The 23,533-nt window shown below is 36.1% G+C and overlaps 2 protein-coding genes across 14 annotated transcripts; one reads left to right on the top strand and one right to left on the bottom strand.

Moving 5' to 3' along the window:
* Nucleotides 1-1,840: 1,840 nt before the first annotated feature.
* Nucleotides 1,841-11,577, top strand: LOC18427791 (vacuolar protein sorting-associated protein 9A). 12 transcript variants are annotated; one of them, XR_016043816.1, is made up of 7 exons: nt 1,841-2,283; nt 3,475-3,622; nt 4,183-4,353; nt 8,485-8,530; nt 8,606-8,669; nt 9,802-10,096; nt 11,195-11,577. XR_016043816.1 is itself a non-coding variant. In XM_088851212.1 (7 exons), exons 1-7 carry the CDS (start codon nt 2,195-2,197, stop codon nt 11,455-11,457), a joined length of 1,068 nt encoding a protein of 355 aa, XP_088707338.1. In that variant the 5' UTR covers nt 1,843-2,194; the 3' UTR covers nt 11,458-11,577. The 12 variants fall into 12 exon arrangements, 4 of the variants coding, with proteins under 4 accessions (XP_088707338.1, XP_020519052.1, XP_020519051.1 ...); XR_016043814.1 differs by having other exon boundaries at nt 8,606-8,678; XR_016043817.1 differs by having other exon boundaries at nt 1,843-2,283; nt 9,802-10,093.
* A 12-nt stretch (nt 11,578-11,589) lies between these two features.
* LOC18427789 (RING/FYVE/PHD zinc finger superfamily protein) lies at nt 11,590-23,078 on the bottom strand. Of its 2 annotated transcripts, XM_006836835.4 has the most exons (5): nt 22,088-23,078; nt 20,346-20,472; nt 16,581-16,796; nt 12,808-13,371; nt 11,590-12,595 (listed from the first exon to the last, which is right to left on the bottom strand). In XM_006836835.4, exons 1-5 carry the CDS (start codon nt 22,401-22,403, stop codon nt 11,773-11,775), a joined length of 2,046 nt encoding a protein of 681 aa, XP_006836898.1. In that variant the 5' UTR covers nt 22,404-23,078; the 3' UTR covers nt 11,590-11,772. The 2 variants fall into 2 exon arrangements, with proteins under 2 accessions (XP_006836898.1, XP_020519048.1); XM_020663389.2 differs by lacking the exon at nt 16,581-16,796 and having other exon boundaries at nt 22,088-23,057.
* Between the last annotated feature and the right edge of the window lie 455 nt (nt 23,079-23,533).

Below are 23,533 nucleotides of genomic sequence, written 5' to 3'. Positions count from 1 at the left end.
AAGTATTTTTTGGTCATTATGAGAGGTGTGATGTCATCTATATGAGATGTGACATCATCCGCATAGAGCGTACCATTAGTATGATCCATGTGGATGACATCACACCCCTCCTAATGACAAAAAATACCCTTATTAAAAAAAACACCATATACAAAACAAGAATATAGAAGTGTCCAAAATATTTTGTGTACAATGATAACCCTAATATAACCCAATATGAGTTATAAGGCTACGAAGAGTGATAGTGATTATCAAGAGTAATAGTGATAAACTGGTAATAGTAATGGAAATTTAACAGGGGGAATTGGTAATTACTAATATTTTATATATTGGGACCCAAAAAATATTACAGGATCCCGATTTGGACACGGACCTAATCCCAAACCCAAATAATGTTCAATTCCAAGATTTGGACCAGGATTGAGAACAAGATCGGGTCTATCCCTCGGTTACCAAATTGCTTCGGGTCCCGATAATTGGAATGTGTCATTTATGAATAAAAAGTACAATTTTTTCTCGGGCTTCTAACTCACTGGGCGTGTGAGCTGTACTCTCAAAGGATCAAATTGTACATTTACTCCCTCAAGAAAAAGAATGAGAACTCTTTTAGTTATGAAATTTCAGATCTATTTTAGGATCACTGTAAGATTATTTTTAAAATAATAAATTCAGATTTTAAGCTCTTAGATGTAATTAAACAAGCTCTTTATCCTATCTTGGTACATCAGTATTTATAATTTTCTTTTTAAGTGAGATTTGTATAAGGTGTCTAGCTTAAACAATTAAAGACACTTCTAAATCTTGGTAAAAGATGCAGTTGGGTGCCAGAGACGCTTATGGCTTAAAAATCTATTGTAATTCCTTATAATGAAATTTAGTGCTCCAAAAATGGTTTATATCAAACAGGTACATAAACACTCAAAAGTAAAAAATATAGACGCTCTAGGTAATGTTCATAAGATGCATTTAGGATTTTAAATTCTCTTTTTTCATATCCAAATATCTCGAAGCGAAGATGATCAATTATAAGATTTTTCATCCATCAAAAAAAGATTTTTCACCCTCATGACAATATTTTCATGTAGATTTGTGAGGTGTACCTTAGTTTTGAGACGTTCTATAAAGGTTTTTTTTTTTTTTAAAGTGGGTCAACTGATGAAGTTACTGAGGGTCTAAACAATCAAAGTAAGCTGCACCTTTAAATAGTATCAAAAGGTATTAATTCGGTATTGAAAATCATTATGATGGCCTAAAAGTTTGGAACAATTGTTTCATGCGGATTGAACCACATTTGTGCAACAGGCAGTTCAAAGGTACCATCTTAAAGATAGATGCAAATAGGTTGTCCATCTAGAAACAATTACATCTAATGGTCCAAATAATTTCTTAGTGTAATTATTATTTCTAGTTTTCAAAACCTATTTATTTATTCATATTTATGATCTCCATGTTCGAGATTATATATTCTCTAAAAATTAGGATCAAAGTATATTTAAAAATATATTTATTGCCAAGCCCGCATTTCTACATGTGCGGGCTTGACTGCATGCTAACCACGTCCAAAAGTTTGTTTCATCTATAATTATGAACACTTGGAAGTCTTGAAATTGATGGTCTACAAAATGCATTAAAAATACACTATTTTCAATTCTTGAAATCCATTTTTTCTCATATCCATACATCTTAAAGTCGAGACGATCGATTTGAGGATTTTTTAGCATCAAAAGAACGTCTTCCAGTTAATTTTTGAAGTGCGCTTTTTTTTTATCATTTAGGGCCCACCCAAAACTTTAAGGTCCTAAAAATACTCACATGGTTGATCCTTGGATATTATGCTCCCGCTGGAGCATAAAGTCTATTCGCATAAAAGTTTGTTAATGTTCCCTACCAAATTACCAATCCGCAGGGTGATCTCAATGTTACTTTTGTTATTATTTCAGATAAAGAGGTCAAATCCACAACTGTCCACGTTATTTAAACCTATGTAATAAAATAAAATAAAATCATAAGCCCACATTTTAATTCCGGGAAAATCCCTCTGGTTTTTTTCTTTATATTAAGGGGGAAGGGGAAATTCATCAACATAAGATCTTCTTCTTCTTCTTATAATTGATTATTTAACATTTTATTGCTGTTTTTATTGTTTTTTCTCTTAAATTTGCTATAACAATTATTGTTGGGGAATTTATTTTTCATGGATTCTTCTTCACCTGCAAATTTCTACGATTTTCTTGATCGAATGAAGCACCCTGCTTCAGTTGACCTGGTTCGCTCCATTAAAAGGTTGGTTTTGTTTTGTTCTGTTTAATTTCTCTTTGGCGAAAGAATTATCATGTTATTTGTTGTTTGCTTATTGAATTCCGTGAGAAAAATAGGGGAATAGATGCATAATGAGTTTATTTAGGGTTTTTTTTCTCTCTGGTTTCCTTTTCCATCAAGAATTAACAATTTTCATTCTTGTTTCTTTTGTATCTTTTTAAATTTTAATAGGAGTGAATGCAATTCTGTGTCGTTTGAATCTTTCTTTTATTTGGGTTATATGAATAATTGTACTCACTATTTTATTTTCGTAGTTCTATTTTATTTTTTGTAGTTTTGTATGGGTAATCGTGATTGTGATTTTTGCTTGTTTGGAATTTGATTCGAATGAGACTTTTTCTTATTTGTTTCCAATATTACCAATTCCTTTTTGTGAACAACTCTATTAGAATACTAGGGTTTGACGGAATATAATATGTTATAGTTTTTTATATTCAGGTTCTCACTTAATTTGCTTTGAGTTGTATTTATTCATTTATTTATTTTTATTTTTTTTGAGTTGATGTTTTCCATTTATTTATTTTTGGTTTGAGCTTTTTTTTAAATTGCAGGTTTCAAGCTCTCTCTCTCTCTCTCTCTCTCTCTCTCTCTCTTCCTATGTGCTTCACAATCTCTCTTTATTTCTACCTCTTCTTGTTCTCTTTTCCTAATTTTTTGTTCACTTCGGCTGTGATCATGTACTTGTATCTGGATTGGTCTGACATATTATGCTGGTGCTTGAGAAACTTGTATCATGATGGGTATCATATTGTCGGTTTGTATATGTATTTCCTTATCATACTTTTATGTGGTTCTGGTATTGTTCTTTCTTGTTTGTTTGTTAATTTTTTAATCTGATTCTAATGGGTACAAACAAGAAAAATTAGATTAGTATATCTGTGTATTCTACCCTTTGAGGTCTTCGGCTATATCCTCTCTTCATATTTTTTTCTGCAGTCATACACAAAGTTCTTAGAAAAGTTCTGAAGATCTATTTTTCTTTGTTTGTGTATTTAAATGGTGTTTTTATCCTTTTCTATAGTGAACTTGTTATTTTTGTGGTGTTATAGACTTTGATTGGGAAAATATGTAAGCTTTTTGAACTATCTATGGTTTACTAGTTAAGTTGATCGTGTTTGCCAATCCCCTTAAAAGTCCATAAGATTTCTGTTACAGCTTCATTGTGTCATTCTCATTCCATGCTGCTGATGCTGAGAGAGACGGCAAAAAGCTACAAGATTTCCTCCTAACCATGGAGGCAGCCATCAAGGATCATCCCTTATGGTATGGTGCCACTGAGGAAGAAATTGATAGTGCTATCGAGGTAATGAGCATTTTGGAATTGGTTAGTTTTTTTGGTTCATGTTGAAGTCCTACCAAACTTCAAGTGTATCTTGCACTTACTATATTTTTCAAAGCACCATTTTCTTTTTGAGAAAGCCTACCATACACCCTTAATTATGATAATGGTTCACCTAATGAATCCAAACTCCATTTCTGATGAGGGGTTGTGGAGATGAACGTCAGTAAACCTCATTATGGTTGTCCGCTCTCTCGTGGGGGATGTATTGTTAATGAGTGCACTGCATGCCATATGCATTGGTTATGGTATACTTTCTTGTTCTTTTTTCACCTAGATAAGGGAAATAAGCAGCTCTTATGTTGTTACTTCATGTGTGCATATGCTAAGGTCATGGTTTTCTTTGTATGATACACATTAACGTCAAGTCGATGTGACTATTGAAAAAGTTATGAGGGTCTAAAAATGAGTGAACCTTTTTGTGATTGAGATACGAACCTCTGGCTTAGAAGTCTACATACACTATTCTTCAAATATGTTTTATCTTGGTAATATGTATATAAACAAAGGTTTCAACTTGGCAGGGTTTGGAAAAGTATCTTATGACAAAGTTGTTCAGCCGAACATTCGCATCATCTCTCGCCGATGTTAAACGTGACAAAGAAATATCAGAAAAGATATGCTTGCTGCAAAACTTTGTTAGACCAGAACACTTGGATATATCCAGAGAAATTCAGAATGAAACTTCCTGGCTGGTATGTACAATATTTTACCAAATTATGAAAGTAACAGTCTGCTTTCTACTAGTTTGTGTAGCAAATTGACACTATACTCTTGACACCATAGGCTAATATTTTTAATCTGGAGACCATTGTTTCAAGAAAATCATACCCTAATGCAATGAACTGTGGAAAATCGTAGTTCATTGGGGTCATCACTGTCCAATGAATTTATGGACAGTGAGTGGGGCCCTCATTTAGGGTCATGTCCTAGTCTGTTGCATTCATATCACCATTCATTCTTTTGGATGTTGAATACCCCAATGGACTAGAACTGTACAATAGACCAACTGGATATGGTATACTTGCACTTGTTTCAGAATGCTTGCACTTTTGGGCTGGGTTTGCTTCAGGAGATTGACACAATCATATATTATCACTATGTTTTCTTCTTCTTCTTCTTCTTCTTCTTTTTTGTGGGTAAGTCAGCAGTAGGAATTGAGCCCAGGACCTGGCAATGCAAATTTCAACTGCTAACCAATTAATCCCGGACCCAATTCCTTACTATCACTATGTTTTTTTTTGGGTAATTCAGTGGGAAGGACAGAGGCCCCTACCCATTTTTTCAAGTAGATTAGGAGTTAGCTTTTTGAAATTGTTAGTGAGGTGGTGTTATTGATGGGAATGGAAACCACAACATGGGGACTAGGGTGTGGGTCAAATGGATTAAGAAATGTGACTTCAAAAGTTAGATGAAAATTGTATCCCAAGCTCCATATTACTTATGCTTCATCTTGGGAAGGACTGTTAATGACGTCCAGCCCAATTGAGGTGACATTGTGTTAGTGATCAACCCTGTATGTTTTGCTATAAACCATTTGCATTAGAGCAGTAATGCAAGATGCCCCTAATAAGTTTGGTTCTGTGTTCTATTTGGAAAGGGGTTCCCCCGTCCCTCCATCCTGATTGTATGGCACATTACGGGGTGCCACAACTCTTGCATTAGCACGTATTGCAGCACTCCCAATCAAAGACTAAATATTTTGCTCATTAGCTGTTTTGTTAGTTTGTCCCTTAGCTTATTGAAAAGCTTTTTTGTAATGAAAGTCTGATCAGATCATTTTTCAACAACTAAGTTACGTCAGCTTTAATATCCTATACTTGGTGCTTCCATGAAAGATGATATTTGTTATTTGCTGCGATATTTATTACAATCCATTTATCATTATGAAGTAGCATATTGGTTATTGGCCTTGGTTTTGAAAGAAAACCTTAAGGCAGCTCTTGGACATGGCTTCTGAGCCCTGGTTGCGATCATCGATACACTTTGAGAGCCATCAGCTTGGTTGTAAATGCAGTTGGCCTTTGTTTTTTCTGATTGTTAAGTACTACCGAACTTATATATATTTATATATATTTGAAATCAATGAAATGAATAAGTATGAATAATAATAATAATAATAATAATAAATGAAAATTTAACGGATTCTAATTCAATTCAAGGATTATGATGAATGGTCTATCAATTTTGACATGTATAACAGTCTGCCGTAGACACGTTAGTTTTAGATTCACTAGTCTTCCTCGCTTGATTAGACTGTCACAAAGCCAGCAGATGAAATTCAGTCCAGGCGAGAGGAGAATAATAAAAAGGGCAAGTGAGGCTACAGCTATTTTCCTATCTTCAGGGAAGATTGAATCAAGTGGCTAAAAAGTTTAAAATCTCAATGTTCGTTCATTGTTGGGGTATTTTCGCTTGAGCCATACGAGACGAAATTTTCATATACTGTTCTTGGAGGGGGAGTATCTTTGGTTTACCGATCTCAATAAAAACATATATATATATATATATATATATATATATATATATATATATATATATATATATATATATATATATATATATATATATATATATATATATATATATATACACACACACAGACTCAAACTTGAATCTTCTGCATTTCTATTTCATTTTTGTTTTTTAAAGTGCTAGAAAATAACCATGATATTTCAATTAATTCCTTAAAACTTTATCTTTTGTTGTTAAAGTGCCCCTCATGTCTATGCTATAACTCTATGCGTTTATACCCAAGTAAGTAAGTAACACATAAAAGGCTATCAGCGTCTTATAGCTTTCTAGGTTACCTATATATGAATATGTCTGTGCATACATGCAAACATATGTCTGCTCAGGTATTCAATGTTTAGCACATTTGATGCAATTATAATGGACTGCATTGTTCATTAAATACATAAGCATTAACCTAGTGTTAGTCAAGAACATAGGCATGCATCGTTCTTAAATGTGCGGATGCCTGTGTGTGTGTGTATGTGTGTGTGTGTTTGCTTTGTTCAACACACACACACACTCACATACCCACATGCATCCATGCATACACACATGTACACACGTATATGTGTGTCAATGTAGGTGTATGTGTATTCATGTGTTCATTGATACATGAGTGCATATTTATTTATATATGAGTGCATATTTTTAGGACATTCAAACAAAAAACCCATAAAAACTTCTTATCTAAGCACTTCACTGTTGTGAGTCATGTATATTAATCAGTGTGCAAAAACTCGTCCAGGCTCGGGTCTAGGCCAATGTCCAAGCTGAGTAACTTGGCCTAGTCCAAGTGGACTCATCTTAGTCATGTGCCAGCCCAAAAACCTGAAAATGGCTTTCAAATTGCAAAATAAAGTACAAAAGAACTGCTAAAAATAAAACAAAATCAGGAAGAATTATTGTTTGTAGGTGTGCACCATTTATTGTATCTGTGCTGGAAAAAAGTATATTGAAAATATAATATGGAAAAAATTGATTTATAGCTGGAAACAATTCAAAAAAATACAAAAAAGAAAAATAGGAAAATAGAGCATATAATAAGAAAAAATTCATAAATCAATGTCAAAAATATCAAGATTATATATAAACATATTTATACATAATTTATTAGTGATTTAGTTTTTTTTTTTATGCCCAAATTTGTACAAAACGCACCTCAGCAGGGTACCAAGGCTGAGTTACTTGGCCGAGTCCAAGTTGATTCAGCCGATTTTTTCATTTTGCCTCTCTGCAGAAAACATGCATATGTGTGTGTTTTTACCATATCTTGTACACTAATATCTTTACTTTTTTTTACAATAATAATAATAATAATAATAATAATAATAATAATAATAATAATAATAATAATAATAATGATAATACTTGAGAAATCAGTGTTTGTGACGTTAATATGTCATGACCAATGTTCGCAAAATCGAACCGGAATGGTTAACTGACATGGGCCCGGAAGCGGTTTAACCGGACTAACCAGTAAACTAGCCAATTCAACCGTTCTAACCAGGCAAGTCCTAGGCGGTCAAAAAAGTGTTAAAAAAAAAAAAAAAGCTACCAACAAAAAAAAAACTACTAAAATATGAAAAACATATAAAGAATGATTAAAACAAAACACATTCAAATGTTGAAAATTAATGAAAAAAATAGATTTTTAACGAATCAATTTTTTAATTAAAGTGAGTATTAATGACAAAAACAATTTTTAATCTTTACTATAATGTAAAGAATATTAAAAAATGCATCACAAACCAAATTCCTTATTTTTGAGAATTTATATACATTTTATTTATTTATTTATTTTAAATACCAGTCAATCACCAAAACCACCCAAAACCAGAACCGGCCACCGGGCGGTTAGTGGTTAGATTGCCCGGATTTTCTAACAATGCTCATGACCTGTAAAATATTGGTTTTACAAAACTGATATTTCGATATATTATTTCAAAACAAAAAGAACTTGAATTGGATAGGCAAAATTGGAACACACACGCACGAACACACATATACATATTAGTATGTGGAACGTGCACATGTTTTTATTTGAATAATTTATGAATATTTATTTGGTACACATACACATTGATGATTATGCTCTCTGCATATATTCACAAATTATATCTTCTCATACACATTTATATGTGCACACATGCATTTATCTGCATAAATGCAACTCTATGTACAAACATACATAGAGCCACACATACCACACATGCATATATACATCTTATGATATTATTTTGTGATTACTTTTATATTTGTCGAGAGAGAATAAATAAGAGTCCTTTTATGCTTATGTTCTTTCTTGCTTCCAGCTTGCGGAGAAAGAGTTGCAGAAAATAAATGCTTTCAAAGCCCCTCGTGAGAAACTCTTATGCATTTTGAATTGTTGCCGAGTCATCAATAATCTGCTGCTTAATGTTTCAATGTCAACAGACCGCAGACCAGCTGGAGCTGATGACTTCCTCCCAGTTCTTATATATGTCACTATCAAGGCAAGGTATCATTGGTAATGTGCATATTTCGACATAAAATTAAAAAACTGAACCTTAATTTTGATCCTTCTTGCTATGTGTACATTCCTGCTGTAAATGTTCTCTCTTCACACACACACACAAACCCCCAAAAAAAAACCGTAATAATACCTTACTCAAACCTTAATCTTCATTCTTATTTCTATGTATATAATGCTGCAGAAGATGTTCACTACCTGCAAAAGACGTTACTGATATTACTCATTGCCACCTAGCCTTTGAATTTGGACCTTGATTTGGATCCTTTTTGCTATGTGTATTGCATGAAATGTTTTTATTTATTTATTTTCTTTTTATGTTATTGAATACCCATGAAATATATTGAACAAATTGGTGATTAATGAACTGAAAAATCACATGCTCCCTTGGGAGCAAATGTGCATTTTCTCTCTTGGGCAAAACCCTAACTACTACTTTTAGGGCCCCGAATTTTGGGGATGAGACCTACTCATCCTAGTGACCATCCTAGACAAGACGGCCGAAATTATGAACCGCTTGGTTTGCATGAAAAAATCATGCCCTAGAATTGCACGCAGACTGTTCAAATTTTTCACTGTCAGATCCAGGTATTTATATACTCAAAAACATATTTTTATTTTTGACATACTCGTATGGTGATTTCAAAGAGGCTCCCAAAATTAGAGCAAGAAGATCCTCCTAAGTGGTTCATTTGCCTGAGGGAGTAAAGGTAAATTTGCTCTTGTGGGCACTAATATATGTGCTCGTTAATGAAACCTTTACAATGAAATCATGGCATGCAAGGAGTTCCTTTGCAAACATGGCAATACTCTCTCTCTCTCTCTCTCTCTCTCTCACACACACACACACACACACAAGATATCTGTACTAATGTACATTGCCATCAGATATTCAAGACTGGACTTGCTATTCATATAGCTGTGGAGAAATATATATTGAATGATTTGATTATAACAGAATATTTGGTATGCAAGGACTAGCTGTAACCAAAATTATGTCCTATGGCCTAACCGTGCTCTCTGTTCCTGGAGAGAGAGAGAGAGAGAGAGAGAGAGAGAGAGAGAGAGAGATTTGATGAAGGTGCACAAATGGCTTGTTCATGATGGTTTTCTTATGCAGGCCAATCCTCCTCAGTTCCATTCCAACCTCAAATACATACAACTGTACAGGCGACAATCTCGGCTCATATCAGAAGCAGCATATTATTTTACAAACATGGTTTCGGTAGAGTCATTTATTCTTGAGTTAGATGCAAAGTCTCTCTCAATGGATGAAAATGAGTTCGAGAGGAACATGCGCAAGGCTGAGTTAGCATCTGCTGAGAATCTCAGGCCAGTGGACTCCGAACCAGCAAGTTCATCTGGTGAACCCAATCCCATCACGAGAAGGCATGGCAAGGAAATCAAAATAGGTGGTAAAGTTGCAAATCACTATGTCCACAATTGTATATGTTGTATGTGTATGTGTGTGGGTGTTAGATAGAGTGAGAGAGTGAGAGAGAGGACTTTGAATTGACAATGCTTTGCATTCTAGCTCACTGTTTAAGTTTGTGTGTGTGTGTGTGTGTGAGAGAGAGAGAGAGAGAGAGAGAAGGATCACCAATTTTCATGCTTCTCATTCCAGCTCACTATTTCAGCTATTGTATGTTTATACGAGCAACAGAGAACAGCTTTTTGAATATGCTTTGTTTGCATATTCTAGTTCCTTTTTTCTTCACCGTAGCTATTGTGAGAAACTCTCACAACACATGACCACACATAGACACTTGAGAGAGTTTGAAACCAGTTTGTTTTATGATCCTAGCTCATTATTTCAGTTGACTGTATACGATGAGACCATTTACCTTTGATACAAGTTCACAATTACTTACAACCATTCCATGTGAAATCTGGTGTCACAAAATTCGAGAAAATTTCTTTTAAGTTTGAGCATGGTCAATAGAATAAATGCAGCCATCTAATTCCACATCCAATGGTCAATATTAATTGTGATCACCTTATACCAAAAATAAATGGTCTCATTGTATCCTTTTCTTTATTTCAGTAATGACAACACACATATACAGCAGGCAAGTTGACACAAGAAATAAAGGAAACACAGGCATCTGTAGAATCATGTTATCTTTCACTCATTGGTTAAGCTGTTGCAATAACCAAGCTGAGATCATTCATGTTTAGCAGTCCACCTATGTGGCCTTATAGTTCTGAATATATTTAGTATTATTTTATGACAATAGAGAAGTAGTTTCTCCAGTGCACATGGTTCTCTGTTAGTTCCACTTTGATTCCTTTTCTTTTGGGTGCTTCTGTTTAGTGTCTCTAATGAATCATTCGCATTCGCTCTCTCTTTTGTTATTTATTTTTTAACCGTCCTCTCATTTTGTGCAAAACAATGCTTAACACTTCTGATTATAAGCTTCTTATTATCCAAATAGTGGTTGACTTCGATAATGAGCTAATCTCTCACCAAAATAATGGTAAGACACTACTGACATGGAACTTCCCGCATACAGAAACATACCCATACATGGAGGCCGAGGTTGGGGAACTTCGGGTTGGAGATGTTGAGGATCTCCTAAAACTCTACAAAGAGGTGGTTATCAAGTACTCAAATCTATGCGATGCTGTGCATTCTCTCTCTCTGGATAAGGCCTTGGCCCTTGCCGGTGCCGATCATAGGTCACACATGCCTCACACTCTTCGGTCTCATCCAAGAAATGAGGGAAACAGTGATGTCTCGAGTTCTGACTTGGCTGAAGAATCCCCCACCAACTAGAGAAAATTGTAAGTGTTACCATCCATCTTCCATGTATTTCCTGTTGTGTATCTTTGGTAAATTTAAAGCATCCTTTGTAGAAAGTACCCTTGCAATAAACCTTAAGATCATTTTCATTCAGAGAGGGAGTACTTTTCTATTCACGAGGAAAAAGCGGAACTCACTAGCAATAAAATAAACATTTTTACATTTCTGCAGTGAACACTGCTACAAAAACCCCAAACATTTACAATCTGCCGACAAAATAAATAAAAAAAATGAAAATAACCCTACAAAAGAGAAGGGCCAATTCCAAAAAACCAAAAGGGTCAAAACCTACTTTACACTAGGGGTTGGTAGGCTCTCAAACCTCACTCTCATCCCTCCAGCCCCACGACAACGACCTGGTTTTCGTCTTCTGGGCCCTTTCTCACTCTGCATGGGCTTTTTAGCTTTTTGCCATTTGTCACCGTTGTCACATCTCTTGCACAAGAACCAGTCAGGTTCAGGTTGGGAGTCCTCTAATCCTACACACCTTGTGTGCTGCCAAACCCCACAACCATCGCAAGCCAACATTCTTTCTCCGTCATCATCTCTTGCTCCACAAGAACACTCGACCACCCAAGTATCTATTCCTTTCTCTAACCGAAACCGAGAAATCCCTGAAACACCACCAAGCACCCTACCAATTACAGTGACTGAGGCATTAGGTCCCACCAAGAGGTTCACTTGGGTATCATCCTTAACTCCCCATAAATCAAGAATGTCCTCAGGCTGGAACCTTTTGAAAAAGATATAAACCTCTTGGAAGATCTTTGCAGCCTCCAGCTTGAGGTCGGCAACGGTGCCAGTGGGTGGAAGGCTGACTAACTCAGGAGGCGGGAGAGGGTAAGTTTTGGTATCGTTTATTTGACACCGGACCCAAAGGGTTACTTGATTTTTAGAGGGAGCCAAGAGGGGAGCAAGTTTTGGGACTTGGGCTTGGTAGTCTTTAATGAAATGCTTGCAGTCGAGTATTTTGATGGCCGCTGATTTGTAGGGTTCGGTCGAAGGCATAGTTTCAGGGTGGAAAGACCTGTAGATGAGACAGAGGTCATTAAGAAGCTGGTCTTTTGGCAGAGGGAGAGTTGACGCTCGGGAACTCGGGTCGACTTCCAGCCTGCACATGCACAAGTGATGGCATTAGACAGATTGAGTGAGAGATGTGGTATGAAGGGTCCTGTTCTGAGGTGGTGTTTGGAATGTGTAATTAGCATGTTTGTCAAAAAGAGAACGGATATGAAGGGTTCTGTTCTCCTTTTGTTTCCATAATTTGGGAATTTTTTGAGAGTATAATGAACCTATAGGGCATAGAGAGATAGAGAGAGGAACCTGAACTCTGGCATGGGTGCATCCGCTTCACAGCGAACCGCAAATCTTCCAACACCCTCCAACAGCATTCGCCTCATTGCAAACTCAACCATTCGAACATCCCTCCCTTGGCCAGCCACTGCCCCCTTTAAGCTCTTCCATGAGATCCACCGCTCCTTCCCAACCACCGCCAAAACCCTAAAAAAATCCTCAACAACCCTCCCCACTTCCTCGTCTGCACACCCCGTGAGACCTAATTTTTCACCCCTCTCTAAGCCCTTAATCTCCCCTGGCCCACTGGCCCTGTGCAAGAGCTGCATCAAGCATCTGATCAGGTCATGCACAGTCGAGATCTCCAAACCTGTTATCAAACGGTAGTAGACTACTAGTGCTTGGATTTGTGGCGTAAGAGAACGAGAAGAAAGGAGGTCGATGGCCTCTTGATAAGAGGCTTCGGTCAGGGCAAAGCTGCCTGAGCCAAACTCATAGCCCCAGTTGCCATACCAGGGGCGGCCGATGGCCATGGCATGGAGGAGACGGTATTCAAGCCCGTACTTCTTTGAAACATCCAAGACACTCACTTTCCTGCAAAATTATTGCCGGAATCATTGGTTATTTTCAAAACCTTATTTATGCGGAATGCAATACCTATACAACTGTAGAAGTTAAATCTAATTACTAGAAACTAACAGAGTAAATTGACATGCTATATATGAGAGAAGTAAATGAGAGCGAGAGCAGAGACACAGTAATCACTGTCCCATTGATGATTTGGACGGCATCAGAGCATACATGTTTGGGAATTAATTCCCTACCATCATCAGCCAACCTATTGGACGGTGATGACCTGATGTTGAGCATGGGCATGTCGCTATTAATATCATCATGAGGTCAGTGAATGTATTGCCTAAGCAAATGTAAGCAAGCATGTGGGATTGTATGCAGTGCATGCATGAATGCAGTATATCTGTAACTTTGGTTGATAATGATGAACGGTTGTTTTCATGAACTTTTCCTCTAATATGGAACTTCGGTTGATGATGCACGGTTATTTTCATGAACTTGTCCTGTAATCTGGAACTTTCGGTTGATGATGATGCAGATGGCCCGCAGATATTCATTTCTTGAGAATGCGATTTGCATACTTGCATACGGCATGTATCATCGTAAACTACTTTCCTCACAAAGTGTGATATCTAATAAAAGCCCTGTGGGAAATAATTAAATTTAAAAACAACAATAAGAAAACAAGCCAATCGGTTAGTTGTGATGCGCTCTCTCCCTCTGATTGGTTTGCTGGGTTGTAATTGCCTTTGCCCTTACTCTCCCTGCGTCTCAAACAAGATGATCTGTTATAAATGAGTGAGAAAAAATTGGGCCTGCCCCTCTTTTTTCTCTCTCTAAAAATGGGATTCTCTCTCTCTAACAAGAGAGCGCCCCTAAAATACCAAACCACCCTCACTCTTTCAACATGCGCCAAATCAACATGATGCCAGATTACATATTGATGAAAATTATGGAGGAAATTTTTTTCTTTGTTAACAATCAAAGAATAATTTTAGATTTGAATATAAATAATCAGGCAGGGCCAACCCTTTCTTTCTTGTTTTCTACCATTTTTCCCTTTCTTTATCACTTCAGCAACCAAAAAGAAAAAAACCACAAACCTTATGATCATGGTGATCAAATATAAACGCATTTTAGCTCTCTAATTACTATTAACACTACAACCACCTAAGGGGGTAAGGACCCAAGCTTCTCTTCCCCCTCTCTCTCTCTCTCTCTCTCTAACAAGAGAGCGCCCCTAAAAGCCACACCCCCCTCCCCACCCTTTTTTTTTCCTTTCAACCTGCATAAACTGGTATGGCCAACTCAACATGATGCCTGATTACATAATGATGAAAATGATAAAGGAAATTTATTTCGTTGTTAACAATCAAAGAATAGTTTGTTTTAGATTTGAATATGTATAATCAACAGCGCCAACCCTTTCTCCCTTGTTTTCTACCATTTTCCCCTTTCTTATCACTTCAGCAAACCAAAAAGACAAAAACCACAAACCTTATGATCATGGTGATCAAATATATACGCATTTTAGCTCTCCAATTACTATTAAACTCAAGATGTTGAGATTGAAACAGAAAATCATGTAAAGGCATAACTGGATGGCTTAAAAAATCAAAATCTGAGCCATCCATTCTCTTAGATGCATATCCCGGTATGATGAACGAAGGGCACGAGGACCATTCACTTCCATACACCCAAGACCTCGCTATCGTGTGCTTATGTGTCTATATGCATGGTGGCCATAGCATTTCAATGCCTCCTTACAAAGCAGGCATATATAAATATCATGCATGGCATGTGAGTCTACCATGCATTCATTCTTATACCAAAGTATCCATTCAAGTTCTCTTCCCTTTGGTTGTGATCTTGTATTGATTCTCAAATGGATAATTCTAAAGGGGCAAGTAACCTGGAGTTTGAGGCTTGAACCAATCACTACTGTGTCCATTCTGAAAAGGGTGGGACCATGTGTTCACAGCCCATGACCTCTAAAAGGAAATGACATCAAACTTCACAAGAAAAGGACACAGAAAAAGAATGGGTGGAACACTGCCTGGAGCACCAGACTCATCGAAAAGAAAGCGAAACGGATGGTAGTGAAATCGTCTAAACATGAGAGTGTCTTTCCGATGAAAGAAACATCACAAGTATCTCCTATGTCGTTTTTTTGCTGACGCAACAAGAAAGCTGGGTATTTCAAGCACTCATGAAACACAAGTTGCAGAACATCCAAATGAAACAAACCCAAGGACTGAAAAATGATACCGAAAAGCTCCTATACAACAAAGCGGCACTGTTTACACCCCACTTAGAATACTGGCAAATCTAAAGAACATGGCCTCTTTTTCTTCCCATTATGAAAAGGAAAAGTATCCCGCTTAAGATCTCATACGGCCATATCCAAAGGCAAAAAAATTTGTCACGTATTTTATTTTTTGTTTTTTATTTAAATAAGATACTTATCTGAATTTTGGAGTGCAGGTGTATTTTTATGCATATAACTAAATGAAAATGATCAAAAAATAATTTACATACAAAATGATCAAAATACCTCTAAATTAATTTTGGTCAATATTTTTTATTCATATAAGGTCTTTTATTAATTTTATTCAATCTTACATACAAAAATGAACCTAAAACCAAAATTTCAAGATAATATCATTTTAAAATAAAAAATTAAAAACAAAATTCATTATTGGCCCTTGGATGAGCATGGTTCAATCTGAACCATTAAAAGATGCCTGTTTTAAAGCTTCCACAATGCAATACAAACCCTTACGAAAATCCTTACCTCTTAAAGTTCTAAATGTAGCACACACGCACACAAACAAAAAAAAAGCATCAAAACAATGGCCTTCCTAAATACGCTACTGCATAAACTCATTCCGAGACGTGACCAAGGCATGAAAAGACCATTTAAGAACTGCTCTGTAATTCCAGGAGTATGACAAATACACCATCCATATGAATATGAAAATCTTTAAATGTGTGACTACACTATAGTTTGTCCAAGGTATGAAAAGAGTGTATGCAATTGTACTTTATATATGAGAAAGTATACTGCACATAATCTACACATTGTGAACAGAACAATTTCTCATCATGCATTTCCCATTGATCCAAATGTTTATGTATTTCATAATTCTCATGAGTGTAATTGCCAGTTAAAAATCACTAAAAAGAAAAAGAATCAAATTAAACCGCAAAAACAAATACTCCAACATTACCTAACTCTCAGGATGGTGCAAAGGCGATCCCAGAAGTCCATGATTTCGCAACCGGAAAGGAACTTGGAACCGCCTTCCCGGCCATTTACTCTGAGAAGGTGGCCATAGCCATTGGAATGAACAACTCCATGTAGAAGATGAGTGGGGTCCTGTAACTGGAGATATGCCCAATCTTCCATATCATCCTCATTCATCTCATAATTGCAGAACTTGCACCTGGGTTATACTCAGAGAAATATATATCATAGAAAAATAGAGGTAGAGAGAATGGGACAGCAGGGGGGTGGAATAAGACATAGACCAGTCGCTCTAAATTATTTTTATATTGCACTGATCCATGATAAAAAAAATTTATATTCATGCATGCAAATATAGTTCTAAAATACGAAGCTGCCAACCATAACCCTTGAATGACAAGCAAAGGGAATGAAAATTGGAAAAGCAAAAAAATACAAGAAATTTGTTTGATTTGAAATTTAACATGGAAGAAACAAAGTGGAGAGAAAGAAGTAAATGACAGAAATCATAGTGCCAGTGAGATGGAAATGATAGCAGTGCGGAGGAAGGGTGGAGAAGATTTGCAAGAAAGAGAAGGAGAGGATTATCTTCAAACTCCATGTCTTCTAAGAGGCAAAAACTCTAATGCAACTTGACAGAGCTGTCCTACTTTTTGTTAGGAAAAAGGCATTGCAACCCAAAATTCCACCCTTAAACCACCACAAAATGAACTGTGCATAAGTGCTCGACATTGAAAACATGAAGGAAGAAAGAGAAGGGTAGAGAACAGTACTCTTGCAGTCAAAATAAAATTCAAAAACAAAAAATTTAAACACGAGGACAAAAATATTGAAGATGTTGAGAGAAAATGAGAAGAAAATTATCAAAAGAGCACAAGAGTGGGTTCTGAAGTTAACGGTCATGAAATATCTATATTTTTGGTGAAAATTACTTTAAATGAGAAGAAAAACTAGACAAGTAATGCATTTCTTGCCACTGAAATCAAAGACACAAAACATATTCGCTTCAATTTGCAGAATCGAAATTAGATAATCGAAAGTGTTTGGCAGTCAAAATTGCAGAGTTGAAATATGAGCCCATCCTACTTCATAATAGGAGGATCATAAAGTGGGTAAAATCTATCAGAGACTTAAAATATTGTATAAGCATATTTTCCAAAATAAATGAACAAATACATATGTTATCTCATATATATATTATCTCAAAATTGCAGAGTTGAAATATGAGCCCATCCTACTTCAGAATAGGAGGATCATAAAGTGGGAAAATCTTATATCAGAGACTTAAAATATTGTATAAGCATATTTTCCAAAATAAATGAACAAATACATATAAAATCTCATATAACTAGATGAATGCTTAAAATATTGTATAAGCATATTTTCCAAAATAAATGAACAACTATATATATATTATCTCATATAACTAGATGAATGCTCACAACCGCCATTCTACTTAATTTAATAGAACTGTGCTGCCATCATTTTCAATTTCAGTTTCTCAATCTTATCGGCAAGGATGTCCTCTTACACTGGCCCTATCTGTCATTGCAGCCATTGGATGCTGTGGGATATATCTTTTCCCATTATGAAAAAGATACAAAAAGGAGGAAGAGGTGCGGGGATTGAAGGGAGAACCGTAAGAGAGAAAAGAGAACAGAGGGGGGGAGGAGGGCAAGAAAGCGAGAGAGAGAGAGAGAGATATGTGCCAAACAATGAAATAAAGAATGAGATGAGAGCTGCACTATGCAAGGCTAGTAGAAGAGGACAGAGACATTGCTGGAGGAAAGAAAATACCAGCTATATTCTAATGGCCCAAGCCCAGCCACTTTAACTCATCCTTTTCCTTTCAAGAGAAAAACCACCTCCAACTTCCCACTATTTCAGCCGTACTTTTGCAAATTCCTTCTTACTTCTTTTTTCTTCTTTTCTTTTCTTTTCTTTTTTTTCCTTTTTTTGATCATGTACTTCTGCAACTTTCAAATATCACTTTTTTTTTCTTTTTTCATCATGCACTCCTGCAACTTTCAAATACCAGTTCTTCCCTCAAAGATAGATCAATTTGAACCAAACCCAATCTCCTGAAGTGTTGCCACTATACTAGCAGCATCTGGGCTCTTCCTTCATTCTATCAAAATATTTCTAGGGGGGTGGTATTGCTGCGAGAAATACTGCTCTGCTTTCAATTAATCAACTTAGGTTAATGCTAAATCATCCACATGTTTTGCAATGTTCCTAACACTAGCTTCCCAGATGTGCCCCATTTTTTTCTCTTTTATCTTGTGTGTCTTCGTAACTCAAAGAGGCAGTAGCACCTACTTACAGCAAATATTCAAGTACAAACATATATTTACTTACAAACTTTTATTTCCCAATTTAATCTTATTGTGCATAAGATGGAGCACAACCTAATTTGGATATTATCTGCGTTAATGATGCATGCTTCCATGTAGTGCACTGTACAAAATGCCCTTCAAACTCCCAAATTTCCTTTTGACTCACCAGAGCTAGAACCATGCAAACAGGCATTGATCTATATGGCTCCAGGTTCAACTGAGAACTTTGGTACTATTAGATTTTAGTGCCAAACTCCCAAATTTCCTTTTGACTCACCAGAGCTAGAACTATGCAAACAGGCATTGATCTATAGGGCTCCAGGTTCTACTGACAACTTTGGCACTATTCGATTTTAGTGTCATACCCCCTCATAATTCAGCAGAAATCGATCACTGAATGATTTAACAAGGGAATTAGGACAACTATGACCATACAATGCAGGTGACAAGCAGTTACCTTCATTTTTTCTTGACACCAGAGTCTATGGGATTGTTTCGCCAAAGCACCAAAAGGCCCTTCAGACTCTTAGGAAGAATTAATTGGAGGCATAATTATAAGAGGCATCAAAGCCCGGCCAAAATCCCTCATACTATAGCAGAAATCAATCAATGAAAGATTTGTCGAGGGAATTAGGACAACATTGACCATGCAATGCAGGTGACAAGCAGTTATCTACATTTTTCGTGACAGCAGAGTCTATGGAATTGTTTTGCCAAAAACCAAAAGGCCCCTCAGACTCTTGGAATAATTATTGGAGGCATAATTATTGGAGGCATCAAAGCCCTCCATTTTGTGAGATATGGTATCAAAGCCCTCCAATTTGTGAGATATGGTTTTAAACCTTTGGATGCCATGGCAAACTTGGTGATGGAGAAATGGAGCATACATGACTAGGAAGTATTTATATGACCTTGCGATCTTTCTATTGCTAGTATTTATGTATTTCTTCACACTTCTCCCCACTAGTTTAAAACTCTTTAATATAATTCACAAGTATTTCTGGAACAAATAGCCAGCAGTTTAAAACCATATTATGCTCAGGTGAACTCCTGGAAAATGAAAACAGCATTATTTTTCTAGAATCCATTAGAGGTAACAGATAGGAATGCACTTTTCCATTCAATAAAGGGAGGGATAGAGAGAGAGAGTTGGTAGAAAGTAGATATCAAGATCAACATTTTGCTAGTGAAGAAAGAACTTGCACATTGACAAGATTCAGAGAGGAACACAAAAGAAATCTGCACAGCCCAATGGAATATTTCATTTCTTTCAATAATAGCATTAATTGCTTCACAGTTGGCACAATTTAATTGGTATTCACAGAATTTTCATGTCACCTTTCCTTTTTCCACAGAAGATTCCATTTTACATATGGAGAAAAACAAGTACCTCACACAGATCATGCCCTCACCTTAATTCTAGTGAAGGGACGAGGGATCCACAGCTAGTGCATGCCTTTTGGTATGCACCACTGGATTCACCGTCCAGCCGAATGATGAAATGGTAGCGCTTTGCACAAACTGGATGGCCACTCCAACCTGAAGAAACAGCCATATGAACTAAAAATTAACATTAAATAGAAACAAAAGAGGAGGGGTAAGAAGAAGTTACCCTTAGGTATTTGTTTTCCCTGAACAGTAATAAAATTATGAAAACTGCATGGCCATATACACTTCAAGCAAAGCTAAGAATAAATAACTAAACAAATAACCATCCAAGTTTGTATATTCATTAAATGGTAATATACAGAAGAGAACATACCAAATGTTCTAGACCGAGTCCTGCATGAACCGATGAAGGGCTCAAAAGTGCAAAAGATTTATAACAATTTTGTTTAAAATAAAAAAGTTAAGAAAGTAAAAAGCTAAAGAAGTCATAAAAAGCTTTAAAGGTCTATAAAAAATAGAAAAAGTACATAGAAGATGGAATATGGAAAATTTTGAAATAATTCAGAAACTATTGATTTAAGGCTTGAAAAAAATTAAAAAACATAAAAAAAAGAGAAAGCAGAAAAATATAGCACATAATAAGAAAAGCTTCAAAAATCATCACAAAAATTATATACAAACATTTACATCATCTATTACCGACTTAATAAAAAAAAAATAGACATTTTAATGAACCCAAGTTTGCCACCAGAACTTGCCTTGACAAAGTGCAAGGCTGAGTAAGTCAGCAGAGTTCAACTCTGCCAAGTTTTGGAAAACTGGAACATACACATAGGGCAAGTCGCATTATAATGTGAGTTACAGTAAACACCGAAATATCTTTCTAGGAACAATTTCAACTAAAACTCGGCTTCAAACTACGTGCTGAAGGAGGCCAAGGGTAAAGATATCAATCTTCACATTCATTGAGCATCCTATACGTTCTCTAACAATTATTCAGCGTTTCTTAAGTACCACCACTGTGAATGAACCGTTGATCATCTGACACATTTCCTAAAAGAGTGTATTCTCTACATGGCTTGTTTTCACGGGCCTAGCTTTTCTAGCCAGATGAACAATTTGCAAGTGGGGAGGCACCACTAGTGGAAGAGATTAAGGAGGAGAGTCTGTTTCAATGCGGTGGATGACTGAAATCTTCCACGGTTCAGAAGCCTCTTTTGAGTAACACTTTTACTATCATGGAAGCCTAATAACTTTCATGGTCCCCATGGCGTCCCATTCGGGAGGGGACGGGATTTTCCGAAGGAGAAGAGAAGATATGCTTTTCATGGTCCCAGCAACATCACTAATTTACACATTACACAGAAGACCAGAGAAGCCAAGGTAATGATTTTCAGAGTCCTAGTGATGTTCACATTTATACCAAAAAAGCAAAACCTAAAAAAGTGTAAATTTTGTTGAATTTGTAAACTCTGGAAAACCAAAGATCCTCATTTGGTGAAGGGATGTATATTCACATAACACTACCAGTGAGAACCAACAATCATCGTATATGGAAGTGAAAAATACATCCAAGAACAATATGCTACACAAGTTAAACAAACTCAACAAACTGAAAACTAATTCATACAACAGAAATCACAATAATCTCACAGTAAATTCAGTAGGGCGGACCAAAGACCCCGGAAAATTACTGGAAACTCCAAAAAAAAAAAAAAAAAAGTACAAAAATTACAGAAAAAAAAAAAGGAACATAAATACATACCCACAACCCTGCAGTGGTCACAGTAAACATATTTCGAGTGCCTCACATCTTCTTCCACAATGCTAAGAGTAATAACTTTTTCATCACCACACTGATCGAATACCCGAAACATAATGTGCCATGTAATAAAGTATATATAGGGAGAAAAAGGAGATGATTGAGAAAATTTGGAGATAAAAGCTTTGATATTTGATCTGAAAGGCCCATCAAAATCGCCTGAAAACCCAGCAACAGTTGCCTGAAACTCGTGGAATGGCACAAGATCGGCTATTACTCTCCTCTTCGGCTTCTTAAAAGGCCTCGTATTCACTGCCATGGTGTTTACAGGGGAGAAAGAGGGAAGGGTCTATAGATTTACAGGGGAGAAAGAGGTAAAACCCAGCTGATAGAGGAGTATATATATTTACAGGGGAGAAAGAGGTAAAACCCAGCTGATAGAAGAGTATATATCAGAGTATAGATGAGAAGGAGTGTTCACGTCAGGTACTAAAGTATTTCAAGATCTAGATCTCATTAGTTAAGTTATATCAAAGGCAAAACAACCACCAAGAAACAAAGGCACAGCCTGTAAAACCAGGGCTTCCTGCAATACAATAGAAGCGCCTACAATGCCTCAACTCCAAATAAACCTCGGTTTTTCTGCAATAGTTGAGATAAAAAAAACCCAAATACAAAAAGGCGCCAACTTTCAAGAACCCCTGCAAAAAAAAGTTGGGGTTTCTAGATCTGAAACCCTAGAAGAAGAAAAAATTCAACTTTTAGAGGGAAGACGAATCCGAAGTTCTCTTTTTTGTATATTAAGAAGAAATCCAAGGTTCGATAATGGCGAATACTAATGAGGTAGTTTTCAACACTTGAAACCCCAACCCTAAAAATATGGCGGCGTACGAAAACCAAAGGACGAAGGAAACCCTAAAAGCTCTGATTGTTATTAGCGGAAGAGAAAGCGGCAAGAGACCTGGTTATTTCAAGGAAAGAACTAAATATACCCTTGACTTTTATCCTATTGATAAAAATACCTTTGAAGAAGAATTTGGTAAGTTACTAAAATACCCATGAATTATGGAAATATCCTATATATCATTTTCTATTGGGTATTTGGATCTATCTATAATGAAAAGCACTGTAAATACTTGGTAAATAATTTATTAGATATTCAACAGATGGATATTGCACATTGGTTTTGTTGAAGTCAAAGTAAATTATAAAAATATAACCTTTTTAATGATTTTTCTCGTTAGAAAATAATTATTTGAAGAGATAAATATGAGGTGTATGTTTCTATTTATGATGAAATGAGATGTAATAACATCTCAAGTTCGATTCCTCCCCACTACCCAAAAAAAACACATGGATATAATACCCTACCAAAAAAAAATGAGAGGGATGTAATTTGCTGAACAAATTATTTTTTAGATTCAATAGATAAAAATAGCGCATTGGTTT

This window comes from Amborella trichopoda, chromosome 11 (assembly GCF_054954075.1).
Source record: "Amborella trichopoda isolate Santa Cruz 75 chromosome 11, AtrichopodaSantaCruz75HAP2 v2.0, whole genome shotgun sequence".
Taxonomy (NCBI): Eukaryota; Viridiplantae; Streptophyta; class Magnoliopsida; order Amborellales; family Amborellaceae; genus Amborella; species Amborella trichopoda.
Note: the sequence above shows the minus strand (reverse complement) of the source record. Positions and strands in the feature narration are given on the sequence as shown.

Bases quoted from the DNA above. Each gene is read 5' to 3' on its own strand.
- LOC18427791 (XM_020663390.2), top strand. From the start codon at position 2,195: ATGGATTCTTCTTCACCTGCAAATTTCTACGATTTTCTTGATCGAATG. The intron at 2,284-3,474 runs GTTGGTTTTGTT...TTTCTGTTACAG, and splicing joins CTGGTTCGCTCCATTAAAAG to CTTCATTGTGTCATTCTCAT. The intron at 10,097-11,194 runs GTAAAGTTGCAA...TCCCGCATACAG, and splicing joins CAAGGAAATCAAAATAGGTG to AAACATACCCATACATGGAG.
- LOC18427789 (XM_006836835.4), bottom strand. From the start codon at position 22,403: ATGGCAGTGAATACGAGGCCTTTTAAGAAGCCGAAGAGGAGAGTAATA. The intron at 20,473-22,087 runs GTATGTATTTAT...CTGTTTCTTCAG, and splicing joins TGACCACTGCAGGGTTGTGG to GTTGGAGTGGCCATCCAGTT. The intron at 12,596-12,807 runs GTTCCTCTCTCT...GTGCATGTGCAG, and splicing joins GCACCCATGCCAGAGTTCAG to GCTGGAAGTCGACCCGAGTT.